This window comes from Convolutriloba macropyga, chromosome 5, assembly GCF_964194025.1.
Source record: "Convolutriloba macropyga chromosome 5, txConMacr16.3, whole genome shotgun sequence".
NCBI lineage: Eukaryota > Metazoa > Xenacoelomorpha > Acoela > Convolutidae > Convolutriloba > Convolutriloba macropyga.
Window position 1 is genome coordinate 48,338,147 of NC_134472.1, and position 22,309 is coordinate 48,360,455.

Sequence of the window (22,309 nt, forward strand, 5' to 3'; positions counted from 1 at the left end):
GAACGTCCTTATGTGTAGGAGGTGTAGAATGTGTAGGGGTGGGGATTGGAGGGCTGAGGGGCTGACGTGGGAGAGGGGTGAAATTGGGAGGGGAATGGAAGGTGTTGGGGTTCAAACTCTAAGAACCACCCTTCACACCATGAGTATTGTCTCCAAAACAGATTTGAGACTAGTGAGCTGAAAAGCTCTAAGAAACCTGTTTATCCCGTTTTGGGGACGAAAAGTCAAATGGGTCAGACAAACATTCGATCAAGCAAAAAAAAGCATTAAAAAGACCAATTGACTAATATAATTGCTATAAACTTCGTTTGATAGCAATTAACAATTGTGAAGGTGATATTAACAGATATCACCAATCCACCTAAACGAATTTTCTTGAGCCTTAACGAAATCGATTAAAACCTAGAGAAAGTAATTTTTGGTCAGCCACAAATATTTTGTATAAAGTGAAAAAACTAATCTTACAATAATTTTTACTTCTTTGAAAAACTTTTTGAGGTAAATTTTTTGTCAGATGCTTCGTTTCATTCTTCAGTTTTGAAGTGATAGCTTCCAAATTCTTTAAGTCCATACTGATAAGCCAGCTCTTTTGAAACAATCAAGGGCTGTAAGTTAATTTGTAGCACCCTGTCCACCTAAAATATAATAGATAAATATACTTAAAGCACTTGCGTCTAAATCTGGGTTTATATCTGAAAAACCAAAACTTTTCATTTGCAAAATTTTCTTCAATTGCAGCACTCAATCGTTTAGAGCATGTAGGTGTAGATAGATACCTTTGAGTGTGCTCGGAAGAACTCGTCCATGATGCCCATCCCAAACAGCTCAGGTGATCCATAGACCAGTTGGGCTAAATTGACAGTGATCATGTTAATGAAGTCCTCCTGATGGGTGTCCTCTAATTTGGCATACGTCCTGACTGACCATCCAAACCTAAAAGAAACATTCATCGGATCTCTGAAATGCTCTGAACTGTGTTTTTAATTACATTAACAAAATTAAATTAGTGAGTGCATTTGAAAGTGACAATTTTAGATATTTTTTAGCTTATAAATAAGATTAGAGATGTGTCTTCCTGGTCAAACTACGTGGGTGGGGGGGGGCATAAGTGTCTTCCCGTGAAAACTACGGGGGGACATAAGTGTCTTCCCGGGCAAACTACTGGGGGGGGGGGGGCACAAGTGTCTCCGGGCAAACAACAGCGGGGACACATATGACTTCCAGGGTAAACTACAGGGGGGACACTTAAAATTTTTCCAATTTTATGCATGAAATCATCTCTGGCGAAGACATTCTAATAAATCCTGCCGCCTGTGAGAATGCTGTGTCTGTTTTGCTTTTGAAAAACGTCACTCAAGCTTTTTTGATTAGAAATTTAATTCTTAAACGTCTCTTTAGGCGGGGTATCAAGAAAAGAAGGGTATTAACCAAAATTTGATTATGAGAAGTTAGAGGGTTAACTCAGACAGTAAGGGATTAACCGTCTGCTTTGCTTTGCTGTCCGTCAACACTGAGGACAAATATTAACCAGACTTAGCCTTAAAACGAAATTTTTTACAGAAACGCATTGCACTAAGAAACAATTATGGGCAACAGTAGGAAAATTCAAGGAGAAAAACTGGTTTAAAAATTATTCGAACCTCAGCAAAATTGAACGAGGAATTTTTTCTGTTTAATTACTGCAAGTAAACTAACATTTAAAACTCAGTCAGAATAGTAAATAAAAATATTTTAAAATATTCACTTGAATATAATCGCTTTAACCGGAACTCTTCCACTATTTCTCACTCTGGTTGCAGCATTTGTAAAGCGGCTGCTAGCACTCAAATTCTTTACAAAAATAGCTTTAAAGCCGTTTAGATAGTCAATATTAGTATCAATTTTCTCTTTTTCTGGGCTGAAGCAGATCTCAACTCCAGCGACTGCAAATCACTCATACGGCCACCACCGAGCAATGTCATGTTAGAGCGACAAATGTTTTGGGGCGCCTCTAGATTTTAGTTTTGAGCAAAATTACTAAAACAGCAAGTGGCAAAGTACGAAGAATGGAAGGAGACAACGAGATAAACAGACATACTGAAAACGGGCGAAATGTCAGTCAAAAAACGAAAATGGAGAGTCAAGAACGATGTAGACTGACGGGACAGAGTAAGACCAAGGCAAGGAGCGACCAAGGAGGACTAAGGTAGGTGGAGAGAAGGCAGTGTGAACTGAGATGAGTAAGGGTGTAGGGAAGTTATGCTAACAAATTAAAAACAAAAAAAAACAGACCAAAAATGAGTGGGAGCAATTGATCGAACCACCGATCGGGTAAGTATGTGTTACCGGATGAGAGAAAAAGAGTGAGCAAGTGAGAGAAGAAAAGAGATGAAGATTTGTTGAGACGGGGGTCGAGCCAAACAGCTGGAGAGAGCGATAGGAGGGCTGTAACTGTTAAAATGAGTGAGAGCAATCGAGCGAACAACCGATCGAGTTATTGTGTGAGGGACCAATTCAAAGACAAAACGCGAACAAACAAGTATGTCTACTTTTCTCTTTGTCTACTTCCATTCCTAGTGAGTTTGCTCAAAACTATAATAACAGGTACCCCAATCATTTTGTTGTTCTTACACGACATTGTTCAATGCTGCCCGTATGAGTATTTGGCACTGAACTTGAGATGTGCTACAGCCCAGAAAAACACTTGATTCTAAATTGACCATCTCGGTGACTTTGAGGCTGTTGTAAAAATTTCGAGTGTTGGCAGCCCCTTTATAATGCTGCAGCCGGAAAAAGAAATAGTTGAGTTCCAATTAAAGCAGATAAATTGAAGCAAACAATTTAAAGATGTTTTTCAATTACTAATCTGGCAAAGTTTCAAGTGATAATTTCTTTGCAATAATTAAACAGAGAATTTCCCAGAAACGTGTATTCATTTTTTCTGAGGCTTCGAATTTTTGTGAAGCCAGTTTTGTCCTGGACTTTCCCTACTATTGCCCGTTACAAATTCTTAGTACACTGCATTTCTGTAAAAGACTTCGTTTTTTGGCCAAATCTGGCTAATATTTGTGCTCAGTGTTGACGGAAAGCAAAGCAAAACAAATGGTTAATCCCATACTGTCTGAGTTATTCCTCTAACTTCTCATAATCAAATTGATACCCCGCCTAAAGAGACGTTTCACATTTAAATTTCTAATCAAAAAAACTTTGGTGACGTTTTTCAAAAGCAAAACAGACACAGAATTCACACAGGCGGCAGGATTCGTTAGAATGTCTTTGCAGAGATGATTTCATTCAAAAAATTTGACAAAACTTCTAAAAAATTTAAGTTTCCCCCCTGTAGTTTGCCCGAGAAGACACATCACGATGAATAAGAGCTCGTAATTTTGAAACTGACAAAATTTTGCTTTGGATCTTTTTCTGGTACCTAAAAATTTTTTTTGTCGTCTCACTGTGTTAGTCGCTTGTTAAAGAGTGAATTTTTTCTGATTGTTGATCTCTAGGTTTTTAAACAGCTAAGCTCTTTCTACAATGATATAAGTATCTCAGCGTAAACAAGTGTTCGGTATAATTAATATCACACGAAGCTATGGGTTCCTACGGAATCTGGAGAGGGGTTCGAAAGTGAGTACCCTAGTTCTAAAGACCAAACAAAAATGAGAAAGGAAACTTTGGTAAGATCGGTTTCCACGCAAGAAAAAAGTGGAGTGTACCGTTCTAAACGTTGGAAATCCCTGGCACTCGTTTAGCAGTGATAAAATGGAATAGATAGGTACTTGTTAGAAATCCTGTAAAAATTCTCTCATCATTTTGGAGGAAATGGAGAAACTGATGTGAGAAATTATGTAAGACAAGCTAACGGGCACAAAATTTGAAGCTTTGATATTCATAGAAACCAACAGTACCAATGGCAACTCAGACAACAGCAAATCACAGAGTCCGTGATTTGTCAAAGCGTGCGCTCTAAGAACAGGAAAACACGCAGTTGCTACCGGTCTGGAATTAGTAACTAAAGATTGTATTAGAAACTGTATTTTTACCAGTGTTCTAAAATATGCATATGACACACCAATTCATTAAAAGGGTCAAACACACAAATGAGCAGCAAAAAACCAACTTTGCTTACACCAACATTTCCTATACGTTTCGAAAATCCTTTGCTTGCCCAAATGATAGATTACATCAATCAAAACAATCTGTTGAAAACAGAGCAAGTTGGGTTCAAGCACAAAAAAGTTGTCAACAAGTGTGGTATTGTTTTTGACTGAGATAGTAATAGCAAACAGGGAGAGCGGCAGAAAAACTGCAGCAAAGTGTGACTAGCTTGCAAACGAATTCAATTCAATTTCGCACAAAATCTCCATAAATAGGTTTTGCAATTTTTTCTGAGCCTGCAAAACATTTATTGAAATTTTTCAAAGAACTCAGAGGGTTAAAAAAATATGCTCATAAGAGTTTGAAAAATTTAATGAATCATAGAGTACCCCAATTCAGAGTTTTGTGAACCTTAATTAGGAACGATAATAGTATATTATGTCGATATGGACCTCGAGAAAAAATTTCCCACAAATTGAAACAATTTTACTGAAGACAGACAGGTGTTTGCAGGAAAATCAACTACTTTTAAACGCTAAATCGTTTTCCAGAAGAACACCTTGAGACAAAATTGTCACTTGAATTATATTGATACCGTTTTAAGAAAAACCGCTGCTTCTATTTGGTCTCTACATATTGTAAAAAAAATTTAGAATTCAGGCTGCTTGTTTTGAAAGCTTTGGTCTTTACCCGTCTCTCTTTCATTGGAGTTTTTCATGAGCACTGTTAACAAAAGGTATGCAGAATATAAAACGACATGTTAATTGGGGCAAAAAAAAATAAAATATACTTCGTAATTATTTAATGGCCATTGAGTTGTTATTATTGTTAAGTCAAATATCCTGCCAACTTTATTTTTTATTCAGAACTCTAATCTGATGAAAGTTCACGCAAACGTGAGTCATTGGGATAAAAAAACAGAAATATTCAAAATGCCTAGAGTTACAAAAGAATAAACGAACAAAGTACTGATAAAAAGAATACAAAAACATAGTAATCAGAGCAAAGAGTTGAGCAGAGGCTTCGAATAATTGTTAAGCCAGTTTCTTTCCTTGAGTTTCAATACTTTTCCCCGTAATAGTTTCTTTGTGCAATGCATTATTGTAGAAAGATTTCGTTTTATGGCTAAGTCTGGTATATACTTGTGCTCAGTGTTGACGGAAAGCAAAGCAAAGAAAACTGTTAGTCCCTTACTGTCTGAGATAGCCTTTTAACTTCCCATAATCACATTTTGGACGCTTGAGAATTAAACTTCTGAGCAAAAAAACTTTGAGTGACGTTTTTTAAAGCAAAACAGACGCAGCATTTACACGGACGGCTGGAATTATTAGAATGTCTTTGCTAGAGTTGATTTCATTCATAAAATTGGAAAAAAACTCCGGAAAAATTAAAATTCCCTCTTGTTGTTTGCCCGTAAAATCAAATGTGTCCCCCGCTGTTGTTTGCCCGGGAAGACACTTTTTGTCACCACTGGAGTTTTCATGGGAAGACACTAGTGTCGCCGCCCCTTTAAGTTTGCCTGGGAAGACCATTATGTGCCCTTGTAGTGTTCACGTGAAGACACTTATGTCACCCCCCTTGTTTGCCACGAAATACACATCACAATTAATAAGAGCTCGCAATTCTGCAGCTGACAAAATTTTGCTTTGGATCTTATTCTAGGGATTCAAGAAGCTTTTTTGTCGTGTCGCTGTGTTAGTCGCTTGTTAGAGAGTGAAATATTTCTGATCATTGCTCTCTAGGTTTTTAAAGAGCTAAGCTGTTTTTACTATGAGATAAGCATCTCAGCGTGAAAGAAGTATTCGGTATAATTATTATCAAACGAGTCTATGGGTCTATACTGAGTCTGGTGAGGGGTTCGAAAGTGAGTAACCTAGTTCAATACACCGAAAAAAATGAAGTAAGGAAAGTTTGGTAAGATCGGTTTCCTCGTAAGAAAATGCTTGAGTGTTCGGTCCTAAACGTAGGAAATCCCTATTACCCGTTTAGCAGTTGTATTATGGAGGAGATAGGTTAGAAATCCTGTATAAATTCTCATATCATTTTGGACGAAATGAAGAAATTGATGTGAGACATTATGTAAGACATTGTAACGGGCACAAAAAATCAAGCTTTGACATTAATAGAGATCTACAGAGCGATTGTCAGTTCAGACAACAGTAAATCAGCGATTCCCGGATTTTTCCAAGCGTGCTCTCTAAGAACAGGAAAACACGCAGTTGGTACCAGTCTGGAAATAATTTCCGATTGTATTAAAAACTGTATTTTTACCAGTATTCTAAAACATGAATATGACACACCAATTCATAAAAAGAGTCAAACACACAGATGGGCAGCTAAAAACCAATTTCTTTACACCAATGTTTCCTCTACTTTTCGAGAGTGAAATATTTCTGATCATTGCTCTCTAGGTTTTTAAACAGCTAAGCTGTTCTTACTATGAGATAAGCATCTCAGCGTGAAAGAAGTATTCAGTATAATAATTATCAAAATGGTCTATGGGTCTCTACTGAGTCTGGTGAGGGTTTCGAAAGTGAGTACCTTAGTTCAAAAAACCGAATAAAATTAAAGTAAGGAAAGTTTGGTAAGACTGGTTTCCTCGTAAGAAAAAGCTTGAGTGTTCGGTCCTAAACGTAGGAAATCCCTAGTACCCGTTTAGCAGTTGTATTATGGAGGAGATATGTTAGAAATCCTGTAAAAATTCTCACATCATTTTGTACGAAATGAAGAAATTGATGTCAGACATTATGTATGACATTGTAACGGGCACAAAAATTCAAGCTTTGACATTAATAGAGATCTACAGTGCGATTGTCAGTTCAGACAACAGTAAATCAGCGATTCCCGGATTTTTCCAAGCGTGCTCTCTAAGAACAGGAAAACACGCAGTTGTTACCAGTCTGGAAATAATTTTCGATTGTATTAAAAACTGTATTTTTACCAGTATTCTAAAACATGAATATGACACACCAATTCATAAAAAGAGTCAAACACGCAGATGGGCAGCTAAAAACCAATTTCTTTACACCAATGTTTCCTCTACTTTTCGAGAGTGAAATATTTCTGATCATTGCTCTCTAGGTTTTTAAACAGTTAAGCTGTTCTTACTATGAGATAAGCATCTCAGCGTGAAAGAAGTATTCGGTATAATAATTATCAAAATGGTCTATGGGTCTCTACTGAGTCTGGTGAGGGGTTCGAAAGTGAGTTCCCTAGTTCAATATACCGAATAAAATTGAAGTAAGGAAAGTTTGGTAAGATTGGTTTCCTCGTAAGAAAAAGCTTGAGTGTTCGGTCCTAAACGTAGGAAATCCCTAGTACCCGTTTAGCAGTTGTATTATGGAGGAGATATGTTAGAAATCCTGTAAAAATTCTCACATCATTTTGTACGAAATGAAGAAATTGATGTCAGACAATATGTATGACATTGTAACGGGCACAAAAATTCAAGCTTTGACATTAATAGAGATCTACAGTGCGATTGTCAGTTCAGAAAACAGTAAATCAGCGATTCCCGGATCTTTCCAAGCGTGCTCTCTAAGAACAGGAAAACACGCAGTTGTTACCAGTCTGGAAATAATTTTCGATTGTATTAAAAACTGTATTTTTACCAGTATTCTAAAACATGCATATGACACACCAATTCATAAAAAGGGTCAAACACACAAATGGGCAGCTATAAACCAATTTCTTTACACCAATGTTTCCTCTACATTTCCAAAAATCCTCTCCTCACGCACATGACAGATTACATCAATAAAAACAATCTGTAGCAAACAGAGCAAGTTGGATTCCAGAACAAAAAGTCGTCAACAGATGCAGTATTGTTTTTGACTGACACAAAAAAAGTAAACAGAGAGGAAGGCAGGAAAACTGCGGCAAGGTATGGCTACCTTGCAAACAATTTCAATTCAAATTCGCACAAAATCTCCGTTATTGAGTTTTGCAATTTCTCCGAGTCTGCAAACATTTATCAAATTTTTTCTCAAAGAACTATCACAAAGGGTTAAAATATGCTGCAAGATGTCGGAAAAAAATTGATGAATCATAGAGTACCCCAAGCCAGAATTTAGGTAACCTTAATTAGGAACGATAATAGTATATTATGTTAAAATGAACCAGGAGAACAAAATTGCCACTAAATTGAATCAATTTTACAGGAGACAGAGAGGTGTTTGCAGGAAAATCAACTATTTTCAAATGCTGAAAAAACAGAGCTACTTGTTTCTCAACGAGGGAGTAAAAGTAATAAGATTAGACTTATGTTTTTCAAAAGAACACTTTGACCCAAAATTGTCATTTGAAGTATATCGAAACGTAGTTATAAGAAAAACAGCTGCTGCTTTTCGGTCAGTGCATCTTGTAAAAAACTCCTTTTAGAAATCAGGCTGCATGTTTTGAAATCGTTGGTCTTTACTTGTTTCCCATTCACTGGAGTTTTTCATGAGCACTGTCAGCAAAAAATATGAAGAATATAAAACGCCAAGTTGATTGGGGCAAAAAAGTTGTAATATACATCGCAATTATATTATGGTCATTGAGATGATACCTTCTTATATCAAATGCCCTGCCAGAATTGTTTGAGAAGATTAATCTGATGAAAGTTCACACAAAAATAGTGGGAAAAAGTAGCTCTCCAAGCGCATATCAATTTTTTGAGCTATTTTTACTATGCCTTTTTTACTATGCTATTTTCATGCCTTTGTTCGAGCTCCTTCTCCCAACTACTCTATATATCTACTACTTGCTTATACCCCCAATTTATTCACTACTAAATATTACTTTTATATTCACTCAAAAACTATCATTTCTTGTCTCACTTAGTGCAAACCACTAGTGTCGAATTAAGCTGGTAATGAACTGTTATCAGACGGATAGTTTGGGTTCTATCCCCACTGACTCCAGTGGACGTCCCCAGATACTAGGATAAAACTAGCGAGACCATGTAAAAAGCACTTAAAATCAACTTGCTATATCTGTGAAGCCACTTCGTGGATAACTTGCTTGAACAAAAAAGAAAACTTGAACAAAAATTGAAAGAAATATAAAAATAATAAAAATTTTCATATATCTCCCTAATCAATATTTAACCGATCTAAAACGAAAACTTTCTTTCTCACTTGGCGTAGTGCTTAAGTCATTGAGTTTAGTTAAGTTGCTTTAGCAAACGGAAGGTTTGGGTTCCTTCCTCACTGACTCCAGTGAAAGTCCCCTGACTTTGATGAATTACTATGAAATTAAGTGAGATAAAAAAACCAAATTCACAGTGAGGTTGATCAGTGAAACTGCTTCGCAGATCCCTACTGTGAGACTGTATATGGGACACACTGTGATGGGTATACAGTCAAATACACTGAGATCGGTGGAAACACAGTGATTAGTGTTTTTCGGTGTAACTAATCAGTGAATTTGTAAAACAACACCGTTGAATTGCTTCGCAGATGAGACCGTGTAAAAAACACGTAAAACCAAATTGCAAAAATTGATGATGCCACTTCGTGGATAACTTGAACAAAAAAAGCACCTTCAAAAACACTGAGATCGGTGGAAACACATTGATTAGTGTTTTTCAATATAACTTGAATAAAAAAACCAGCTTAACTATTTTATAAATTTTAGATTTTGCTAATATTTATATAATAGTAAGATCCTTGTTTTTATTTACTACTTGGTTAAGTCAAAAGTAAGCTGAACCCAAAGCAATAGCAAAATTTAATGATTTTTACACAAAAATAATGCAAATTTCAAAAAAAAAGAGAGAAATCCGTCTTTTAAGAGCGAATGACTCTTTAAGAGCGAAATTGCCCCCTATTGGAGTGATGCCTCAATACAAAATAACTATTTATCACGCTTAAAGAGTGATTTCTCTCTGTAAATTTTAAAGTTATCTCAATTTTTTAATAAATTTTTGTTTTTTTACTTTTCTATAATTTTTATTTCAAATTATCTAAACTATTCAAATTTTTATATTCTCTTTTACTTTTTCTATATTTATTCCATTATTATTAAGAAATGATACAAAATTATAATATTTACACAAACAACTTTCCCCAGTTTGGGTAATAGCTGATCTGGGAACCAGTTCCACTGATCTGGGAACCAGCTCTGCTAATCTTTCAGTTAAATTTCTACTAAATCCTCTAGTTAATTCTACATCTGGATGTTGTTTCTTTACATGAGCTCTTATCCCATCATATCTAACAACAGAAGCACAATATGGACAACTAATTTTAGCTGAAGTACAACTCATACATGTATACTTACCCCCAACGAAATCCGTTAGTGGTTTTATAGAATTACATTTATTACAACGTCTAATTAAGACTTCAGTGTTAGAGTCGGGGTTAAGGTTAAGGTTAGGGTTAGGGTCAGAGCTAGAGTCAGAGTTGGCAGTAGGGTTATAGTTAGATTTAGAGTCATAGATAGAGTTGGAGTTAGAGCTAGAGCTAGGGTTAGGGTTAGAGCTAGAGCTAGAGTTATAGTTAGATTCATTTTTTTAAAGAACAACCCCATGGAGAAAAATTATTAGCACAAATACCAATTAGTATTGTATTGCTACACATACACACACATTTACCAATTTTATCTTTGTGACATGATTCATAATGATATTTTAAACCAGCAACGTTTCCACATTTATGTTTACACTCTAAACAATTTAAAAGCATTTATAATAGTGGTAGAATTTCAATTACTCTCACAATTTTTAGCCAAGATTTCTACTATATCTTCAGTATTATGTTTAGACATGATACACTCTGTTAAATATTTATTTCCATCCGTATTGAAGGTATTAGTTTTACATCTTTCATCTAAAATCTTTTTAAGGTCTAATTCTTTTTTATCTCTAACAAAATCTATAATTTTTTATCTAAATTCTTTATTATTCGCATCTAGTTTGTTTAAATACCTTCTTCCTCATTTATTTAAAGTCCCCCTCTCTTCATCTATTTTTTCTTCCTGTATCAGTGAAACTGCTTCGCAGATCTTTTCTAAAGGAGCAGTCAGTTTGCGTGTTACATTAACTAAACTATTTTTTAGAATGGTACAATCATTTTGTGAATCAGTATAATTGGTTCCGAGATCGGTGTAACCGCTTCGCGGGTCATCAGTATAATCACTTTGCAGATCTTCTCCATATCCAACGTTAACTAATGTACCTACTCTACTTAACATATTGCTTGCAGCCATTGCCACATGTCCAGCAGTTTTTACTGCCGTATCACAACTCGTTAAACCATATATAAATATACCCCCACGAATAATATTACCAATATTTGATGCTTGCTTAAAACCTTTTGCTTTAATCAGTTCCTTTGTTAAAACGTCATTCTGAATTTTCAATTTATTTAAAGTTAGAAGTTTATTAAAATGAAACAAATAGTTATCTAGTTATCATGATTAATAGTATTTCTATCCGTAGCATTTATCATGAGTGGTTTCATATATGCTATAAGTTTATTTATGTCTTCTCTTTCTAATTCATCTTCTAAACTAAGAGCTTTTAAATCAAGGGAACGAATTCTTGAATCACATATCATTGTTCTGTTACTACTAATAATAATAAAAGTATTTTCCTTCTTATTATATTTAATTATACCCTAACGAAGTTCATCTGACATTCCATCTGTACGATTATAATAGTTGCTATTTAATTCGCTAATTATTTTATTGAAGTCATGTTCACATTTATGTATTTCATTAAAGTTTTTAAGAAGAACAGGTCCAATATAAGTTGTTAAATAAATAGTATCACAACTCATTCTGGACATATTATCTATCCGAGCCGGTTTATGACACATTACAATCATTTGAATATAATAATGTCTTCCTTTTGTAAAATAATTAGTTATATCCTTATTTAACCTATCAGCCATATCATCAAGAACAATTACACAGTCCTTGAATTTATACATATAATTTGCTGTGATCATATTTATATCACATTTATCAAATCTGGTATAAAATTTACCAGTATTGGGATCTATTCAGTCTCTATTATCTTTACATATTTTGACTATATTTTAGGTTGATCATGGTTTTAATCTTGATCAGTGAAACTGCTTCGTTGATCTTGGTCTTGGTTTTGATCAGTGAACGAGCTTTGCTCGTGATTCTCCAACGAAATTTGTTCGTGGTTTACCAAACTGCTTTGTAGATCTTGTTTTTGGACTGAGTATAACTTAAAGTATTGTCTAATAAAATATGTTTTACCTGTACCAGTTCCACCATAAACAATAGTATGTAATGGTGACTTTCCATATTCAAACCGAACTAGACTCCTATTCATAAATCCACCAAAGCATTTTTCTAGTTTTGTATATTTATTCAGTTTTGAATCATATATCATAGAACAAATTCCAATTATTAAAGAAAAATTAAAAACTTCGCTTCCTGTCTCCATTTTTGTATATAAAATATAGACTTAGACTTAGACTTAGACTTAGAATTATAAAATGATAAAAAAAATGTTCATTTAACTTATCATATAAAAATGCTTATTCTAACTTTTGAAGATTTTAATAATGAGTTTGGTACTAATGATGAACCAATGAGTAAAATCAGAATAAAAGACATAGGTAAAGATATAAGTCTAACACCAATTGAGATAGTAATCAGAGATCAAACTCCAAATACTATCCACCAAGCGGGTTCCCCGATCATGGACACTAGCTTCAACATTATTTTAAATTTAGATTCAACTGTTGGTACACATTGGGTTTTAGTTATAAGAAGAGAAGGTGGCCCCATATAATATTTTGATAGTTTTGGTGTTGAGACCCCTCCATTATTTTTAGAAGAATATATTGATCTAGGCTCTAATGAGAGAATACAACATTATGATGAATCTTTTGTGGGGCTAATTGTTTATATATGATCTATCTGATTGATAATGGATTTAGAGTAAACATAGCTTTGGATCTTCTAGTTAATCAAGTTCAATCTCATGAAGGATTTAAAAAGTGTCTGTGTTTAGGTTTTAAAGTTAAAAATGATAGTAATAGTAATGATAATCAGGGAACCTGCTTCGCAGATGATAATGGTAATGTTAATTAAAAAGATAATGATAATGATAATAATGATAGCGATAAAAATAATAATGATAATGATAATGATAATTTTAATGATAATAATAGTGATAATGACAATGTTAATGATAATAATAATAATAATGTTAATGTTAATCAGGGAACCTGCTTGGCTAGCCACGAGCAGAGCCCGTTCGGAGATGATCTACGAAGTAGCTTCACAGATAATGATGATAATTTTATAAATCTATTTGATGAAAAACATCAAAGGGGTAAACCTAATAACAATTGTAACAATAATACCCCTACTAGTGATATCTCAGTAAATATAAATGAAGATCTACAATCATGGCTAAATGATGATGATATAATTACTGAAACCGCTTTCCCAGATAACTTCAGATGCATAATATCTGGTCCTAGTGAATGTAGTAAGACATTCTTATTTAAAAAACTAATTCTGGCTTGTATATACTTTGATAAGCTATACATCATTGGTCCTACTGGTAATAAATATGAGGGTGTAGAGAGAATGTAACCAAAAGCAGTTATCGAGTTTGTTAAAGATATAAAAGATTTTACATCTCCTGATCAACTACACAAAGACCTAAAGAAACTAATGATATTCGATGATGTTAGAGCCAAAAAACGTGTTATTAATGAAAACTTTTGTAGAGGTAGACATAATAACAGTAATATGATATATCTTAATCAAAACCTGTTCTCTCTGGATAGGCAGAGTGTTAGAGAGAATTGCAATTTATTTATTTTATTTGAACAGAGAGTTAAAGTCCTAGCATCGATACATCAAGATTTCTTTAATAATATTGAACTTAGTTATAATGATTTCGCTAATATTTGTAATAAGGTATCGAAAGAGCCTTATAATTATATTGTCATTGATATAACTAAAAAATTATCAATGGTAAGCTAAGAGTTAATTGGGATTTTTCGGAGAGTTTTGTAGTATAAGTTGAGAAAAAGTTAAATGGGCAAAACTAAGCTTCTATTTAAAAACAGATTGCAATTGAATAATACGCTAATGCTATATATGTAACTAATTATATTTAATTATAATTAGTTATAACTATAGTAGAGGGGTTTCTATTATATTTCGTATATGATTTACATGTATAATGTTTAAATCTGAATAATGATATATGTTTACAAATATTACAAATTCTACTTGTTAAAAATTGATTAGGATCAGAAAAAATGATATTGCAGGTGTTCTAGTATTTCTCTATATGTCACACTTTTATTACATATAAAACATTTAAATGGCCTGGCATCAATCACAACACTGGCTCCAGGGTTTGTTTTTACAACTCTCACGTTTAGTACTAAACATTTTTTCTGGGACAAATTTTATTTCAGATTTGATCGATCTATATTTATATTTATATTTATATTTAAATTTGCATTTATATTTATATTTATATTTATATTTAAATTTATTTTTATATTTATTTTTATATTTTTATTTATATTTATATCTCAATCTATATCTATATCATGATTATACATCAAATCAAATGTAAGTAAAACTTAATACATCACCATTAAAATCTATAGGTCTTCCATGCTCATCTTTAATATAAAACTCTATATATTCAATTCTATCTTTAGTTACAATTTGATACAAGATATTAGTTGTTATAATATTTATCAAGTAACCTGGTGGTTCAGTTAGACTAAAATTATATAATATATCTGTATCTTTACCATTACCTTTAGGTCCAGATATAATATTGCAATGAACGTTAATAGTATTGAAACCCATAAAATCAATAATTTTATTTGTAGTATACTTACCTCTTGGATATATTTGTTTATCAAATCCTAGTAATGATGCTACCGATTTTTCTACCTCAAAATTAATAACACCATGTAACACTTCCATTTTACATTTCATTGTATTTTTATCTACTTGTATTAAAACATTATTATTTGTTTCTTGTTTTATTGTATCTACCATATCGGTTTACTCGTATGACTCTGGTGGTATAATAAATATTTTGGCTGCATCTACCTGATGGAACGATTGTTGATTAGTAAATATAAACTGCTTATTTCTTTCAGTTATTTTAAACACCGAATTATAAACAGATAATCTAATTAAACCTAATTTTGATGAAATAAGTATAGGTTCACTAAAGTTAAACTTTTCTGTTGGCTTTATCATTCTAACATTAAGTGTATGCTCTTCTTTAGTTTTACTTAGAGTTTCATTTATCTTTCGTAGTTCATATAGAATTAATGAAGATGTTCTTCCTGTGATTAAACTATCAGCCATTTCAATATATTCAAATATTAGATTATATTTATGTTATAATTACAATTATGGCTATGGTCTTAGTTAAAGTTATTTTCAATAATTAGATTATATTTATCTGCGAAGCAGGTTTCCTAATAGTCATAGTTATAGCTTTGGATCTAGTAGTAGTCATAATAATAGTTATCTGCAAAGCAGGTTCCCTGATAATTAAATAATCCTTCAATAGAGAAGAGAATCATTTAAGTTTGTTGTATCAGATGATGCTGGTGGTGTACTTGCCAATGATGCTAATATCAGATTAGTTAATTATGGTATGATGGCTTTGTTTATTTCAGTTAAGCTTGAAACTAGTGGTGGTAGGACTATTGAATATATGGATCATTGCCATCCCAATCTATTGATTTATAAGTTTTTAACTAGTACTGATAATGAATATGAGAGTGGTTTTGTTAGAAATATAGATAATAGGAATAGCCAACTCAAAGGTGGACATATTGCTGCAGAAAAATGTCATATGTATATGATGATTAAGATGAGTTAACTATTTGGTTTTGTAAACGATTTAGAAAAGATTATATATGGTTTAGGGTTTAAACTAATATTAAAAAGGAATAAAGATGATAGGGCTCTATGTAGAATTAATGCTGGTGCTGGTGCTGTTGCTTATGTTGCTAATATAGAAATTAGAGATATCTCATGGTGTGTGCTTATTATTGATCCTAGTAATGACAATAGAATTATTGTACGGGAAGGATTAAATAAAAAGAATAATGTATAGTTTAGCTATCATGAAAGAAAGACATTTTATTAGAATGTACCCCATGCTACTAAATTCCTGTTTGATCTAGGTACGGAAAGTGGTATGGAAAGACCGCAATATAAAATAATTGCTTTTGAGAATAATAATGTTAATGAACAAACTCATGATGCAAGTACATTTCATGTAATGAATGTTACTGAATGTTATTGTAAGATTGGTAGCGAGTTTTATCCTGAGGAAAGAATGAATATTAATTATGGTACCAATAATTATAATGAGGCTTTTAATGAGTTTGTTTGATTTTATAAAGATTGTAATGGGCTACCACATAATATGAAACCATATATAAACCATAGAACAATCAAAAGTAGTTATAGAATATATGTATTCGATACTAGATATCAAAGTGATCATAGGTCCACAACCAATACAACTTAATTTTAAATTTAGTGCTGCAGTTGCTGATGTTATATGTCATACATTAGTATTAACTAGAAGGGTTATTAGTGTGAATAGTGATGGTAAACGGATGGTTGATATCGTGTCATAATTAATGTCATTTTTATAATTAAGTCTTATAATTATAACTAATAAGTTATAATTATAACTAAAGTCCTTGTCATTATTTTAGATATATCTTTAGCTATCAGGAACTGCTTCGCAGATAATTATTTCCTACTAGTCTTAACAAAACCCTTAGCATAAATAATATCTAATTTCTTTTTATTCTCTAGAGCTAAGCCTCTAGCTTCAAGTTTGTTTTGGGGTTTGGGTTTGGCTTTAGGTTTAGATTTAACCCTGGGCTTAGACTTAGGCTTATTCATAACAACAATAAGATTAAATTTTTTAACTTCCATTTTTTTCATATATAGAATTGAGTCTTTTAAATAAATTCAAAATAATTCATATTGTGTTTGTGGTAGACAATTTAGTGGTACTATCAATATAAGAGGAGCTATTGGGGAACCCGCTTCACGGATTAGTTCAAAAAGAACTAAGATGTTAGAGAGTAATTGTGTTAAGTGTAGGAGAAATAAGTCAATGACTGTCAGTGATGCAACAATAGAAGCTGAGGGATTGACAGATTTCTCTAAAAGTGTTGGTAAAGCTACGGTTAACTTTGGAAAGAAAGTTGCTAATAATCCAGTAAGAGTATTAGAAATAGCATGTAAAATAGGAAGTGCAGCTGCATCTAGAAACCCTAGAGCTGCTTTATCAGCCACACCTGATTTAATTAAAAATTTGCAAATACTGGTGAAGGTATAAAGGTAGTACAAAAAGGAAGAGGGTTATACTTAGGTACTAAGAAGAGATAATTATTTGATTATGATTATAGCTATGATTATGATTATGGCTATGATTATAACTATCGATAAATATTAATACTAATATTATTATTACTAAATATACTATTATTACTAAACAATAATATTTTTAGTTAAAAAAAACACTCAACTTATTCTTTTTGTTCTTCTTATATTCTTCCATTAGCTTAACAAAATCATTATATTCATCTTTATCTATTTTATTATCATTCATTGATTTAGTATATATTTTATTAAACTTATCACTAAACTGCTTACTTAAAATATACATTTGCGAATATCTAATTATCTTATTTTTTATTTTAGTATTAATTGTTTTTGATAATGAACCACAAACAGTTGCTGTAGCTTAAGCTGTTGGTATAGAATAAGGTAATCATATACCTGTTAAGGCAACTGATGTTGTTTTTGCCGTTGTTGCTATTGATGATAATACTATTTCTGTTTTCTCAGCTACGTCAATATAATTCTTCTATCTACCTAACTTCTTATTATAGTTAATAATTTCAGTTTCATAATAATTTCTATTATCTTTTACTTTTAAAATGTTAGTATTGTTGTTAAATTTATTATTGGCTTGAATCTTTTCATTTATAAGTCTTTCTGATACAGATGACAAATCCGGATATAGTAATCTCTCACTCGGTGCTGTTGGATTGGTCATGGACGTCGTCATAGCTTCGCTTTTTTTCATTAGTAAAATAACTCTCAATATCTGTCATTATATCTTCTTTTTTAAAATCATAATGCATCTCTAGTCTTACTTGTTTTTTGTTGTCTAATAGTTTACTTTCTAATAATATAGCTATTATATAATTTATAACTCTTCATCATTAACATATGGTTTTCTCTTAAACCTCTCCATCTATCAACACATGCATCACTGAACTGAATATTAGTAATTGACTGAATAAACTTATTGTTATCAAACTCCACTTTTAATTCATTATATTTAGAAATGGTATCAGTCGAAACTTTGTTGCCAAAATCAACAATATTAGTTTCAATTTCAGTCAAATTATTGGCTAATGTGGATATATTAGATGAGTTCAACTGTATCATCATCAATCCATACAGTATCTCCATTGCTTGTAGATGATGGCAAACCAACAATGTTAGCATTTAGTCGGCCAATTGTAATTTCTTCAAATTTACCTTTTCTTAGTTCAATTATGTTTTACTTAAAATATCTATTTTATTATGAGACGATATTAAGTTATTGTCACATTACTCTTTATTAACAACATCTTTTTGATCTAAGGGAGGGTGTACATTTGTAATTTTATAACTATCTTGCATGTCAATATTATCATTATCTTCTAGGAAAAAAACATGAGCCTTACTTAGTGTCAAATTGTTTGTTGATGATGAGGTTGATGTTGATTGATGTTTAGCCTGCTTGAATCTATTTCTTGTCATCTTTTGTATTTATTTACAGTAAGAAATTTGTCTAACGATTCTAAAACTTTATTTAAGATTCAAAATCAAACACGGATTTTAATATTTCCTGTTTGTAATATTTACCTTCTATTATCCCTTCATTCATATCTTCTATCTTATATGTTGGTGGTGGTGTTTTTAAAATCTCATTAACTTTAACTAGTTCTCTATTCCAATTAGAATTGTATCCCCTAGAGAAGATATTTTGTTTTTCTGTATTTCTAACATAATCACCAACTTTAAATTTTGGTGTTGCTTTGGTAGATTTAACATAGTATCTAACTTGATCAGGACTCTTAGAAGCGTCAACTGGTGTCATATTAATTGTTGAATGAATGTTATTGTTATATGTTATGACTACATCATTTAGTATATTTACCCAATTACCATTACCATTGATGAACATTGGCTTATTAATTATATGTAATAATGTTCTATTGAATCTCTCTATAAACACAGCCTTTAAATCACTATAAGTAGTATATAGTTTTGTTTCATATTCTTTAAGTAAAGATTTAAATAATTTATTGTAAAACTCACTACCTCTATCTACCCATAACTTTTCTGGTTTTCGACTTTCAGAGTCACCTTTTGGATAATCACTTAATACTATTTTAAAACCATTAGTTATAGATAAACCAGATTTACTCTTTAATGGAATAGCCCATGCATATTTTGTGAATATATCTATAACAGCTAATATAAACTTATAATTATTATTGTATTTACTTAGTGATGTCTTATCAATTAAATCAGCTGACCATGTTTCATCTTTATATACTGGTATTATTCTTTCTCTTCTAAACTTTGTTATTTGAGGACTGAATACTTCTTGAGCTAATAGTTGTTGTTGTTGTTGTTGTTTTTCCATCATTATTTATTTACCATAATTAAAAACAAAATTATCTAGTTGTTATTGTTTAATAAAATTCATAGATAATAGTTGTTTAGATATATTTACCCTTTCTTCATATAATCCATCATGACCAGCTTTTGTTTCTAGTACTAATAATTCTAATCTTTCTACTAAAGTATTTGGATCTGCAAAGCAGGTTCCCTGATTATTTGGTTTAGGGTTGCTATTTAAACCCCTGCCAAATACATCATCTTTTACCCCCATTATACGTTTTATTGTTCTATATCTAGCGCTTTTCTTATCCCCTTTTCCTGCATCATATCTCATATCCTTTAAAAATCTTTTAATTTTGTTTTCATCTTCCTCAATATTATCATTATATGTTACATATGATTTAGTAAGAAAGTTAATAAATCCTTCCGAAAACTCATATACATTTTCCCTAACTAAAAATGCACCCTGCTCTAGAATTATATTAACACCATTCATTTTATGTCTCCTAGTATGTAAATCTACGAGTTCTAACTTTAATTGAGGATTAGTTTGAGCCCCCATGTCATGAAAAAGTTTGGCTGTTTTTGTATCAACATAAACTGGTGCTATATCTTAAACTGGAATCCAGCTTGCTGGATCATCTTAGTTTGTTTATCTAACTCTTGATTTTGCCAATCTATTGCTCTTATTGTTTGTTCACTTAATGCTAGATTGTGTTCATTGTTTGCATTCAGTATTTTAGTTAAAGGATCAAATAACTCTTTTATGTCACCATAAAATTCTTGTTGTTTAAATTTTTCTTCTAATCTATTTCTTCTGTTTAGTTTTTCTAGATTGTTTAATTTTTTAAGTGTTTCTAGTTTAGTCATTTTTTATATAAAAAAATATAATACTAAGTATGACTTAGATCTATAATTATAATAACTCATTATAATAACTCATTATATAATATATTAGCTGCTACTATTAATTCTCTATTACTATCTATAGTTAATTCTTTAATATTAATAATTAATTTATCTACATCCATATTCTTATTAGTAAAGGTACTTCGTAGATCCTTATCCCTATCCTTATATAGTTGTTTCTTAACCTTATTTTTTAAATCTTTTTAAATAAATATAAGTTCTTATCTAAAAGATAATTTTTTATATTTTTACATAAAACCTTTCATCATCAAAATTACTTAAACTTCTTTTACTTATTTTGATTGTGGCCATACTACTACCTACTTTTTGAATCCTATTTTTCTCCATTATCCTTTCTTTATTATTTATTAGGGCCCTTTAATTTTCCTCATGTTTACCATTACCTTCCTTTTTTATCCCTTTCTCTTTTGCCCCATAATTCTAGATTATATGTTTTAGATTTTAGTACAATAAATTCCTCTATAATCTTACTCCCCAGCTCGTGCTCAAACTTGCCGGGGACCTTATTATTTATATTTAAAGGAATATCTAAATTAGATAAATTCATATGTTTATTATCGATATTGCCTCCACTATAGCTTAAAATAAAACTGTCGGTATCCATATAGTGGAGGCTAAAATCTCTAAGGGATGGTTGAAGAATCATGGAGGCTAATATCTCTAAGGGAGGGTTGGTTAAAGGGATCTTTACATGTTGGTTTACTAACAGTTTTAAGTATATCATTATCATTAGTTAGGATCTCGGTTTCTAGATAATTTAATGGATTTTCACAACTTTTACCAAACAATGAGTTATTCATTAACTTGAATATATCTTTCTCAGGTTCAGTTTTAGCTTCTGCTCTCAATTTAATATTGAGTTCAATATAGTCTCTAATTATATAATCTTGTTTAAATTTAATTATTCTATGGACTTTAATAACCTTTATACCTATCTTAACAACAAACTTTAACATTTGATAGTGTATCGGGTATTCATATTTATTATTCTGATCTAGTATTAGATTCTCACTTTTTGATGAGGTTGTAGGTCTTTGTTTGTATCCTAGTTCATTATTCTCTACTTCTCCTTTATGGGGTAGTAGTTTGAAGTTGCTAGTTTTCTCTTTACAATCATTAGTATATTCTAAATCACAGATAAGCCAATAGCCATAATCACTATCAACTGAAGTATTTAATTCTTTATCTAGAGTTGTATTGGAGTACTCAAAATCTTTATATGGTAGCATTTGCATTAGTGCATAACCGTATAAGTTATTAGCATCAATGTACCAGATGGATCTTTGATCATGCTCTGCCATTGGTGAAACCACTTCGTGGATCTGCGAAGCAGGTTCCCTGATAGATCTTTCATTTTGACTTCTAATATACCTATCACCCATAACATCACATATGTCACCTCTCATTGCACTAATGAGGTCTTTAAGTCTTTGCTCATCTTGTTTTGTGTCTAATTCAACGTTGCTTAGTTTTAGAAAACAATCGAAGCTGTAGCCTGCTAGACTCATATAATGTAGAGGATTGAGTTTATATGTAATCATGTTTAGTTTAACAAATAGATTGAAGCAGTGTCCTAATATGAATATACTATTTTCCATATATTCTAATGTTAACTCTTTACCTG

The 22,309-nt window shown here is 31.8% G+C and overlaps 2 protein-coding genes across 2 annotated transcripts in view; one reads left to right on the plus strand and one right to left on the minus strand.

The window, feature by feature from the left end:
• Positions 1-22,309, plus strand: part of LOC142339436 (UBX domain-containing protein 1-B-like) — a 394,986-nt gene that overhangs the window by 36,759 nt on the left and 335,918 nt on the right. The gene's annotated exons all lie outside the window — the stretch shown is intronic.
• LOC142340391 (uncharacterized) lies at positions 500-22,091 on the minus strand. Its single transcript, XM_075390969.1, has 3 exons — positions 21,958-22,091; positions 777-933; positions 500-635 (listed from the first exon to the last, which is right to left on the minus strand). Exons 1-3 carry the CDS (start codon positions 22,089-22,091, stop codon positions 525-527), a joined length of 402 nt encoding a protein of 133 aa, XP_075247084.1. The 3' UTR covers positions 500-524.

Excerpts from the sequence above, each read along its gene's own strand:
- LOC142340391 (XM_075390969.1), bottom strand. The coding sequence starts at position 22,091 with ATGAGAGGTGACATATGTGATGTTATGGGTGATAGGTATATTAGAAGT. Across the intron at positions 934-21,957 it reads CATGATCAAAGATCCATCTG|GTTTGGATGGTCAGTCAGGA; the intron begins GTACATTGATGC and ends TGTTTCTTTTAG. Across the intron at positions 636-776 it reads TCTTCCGAGCACACTCAAAG|GTGGACAGGGTGCTACAAAT; the intron begins GTATCTATCTAC and ends ATTATATTTTAG.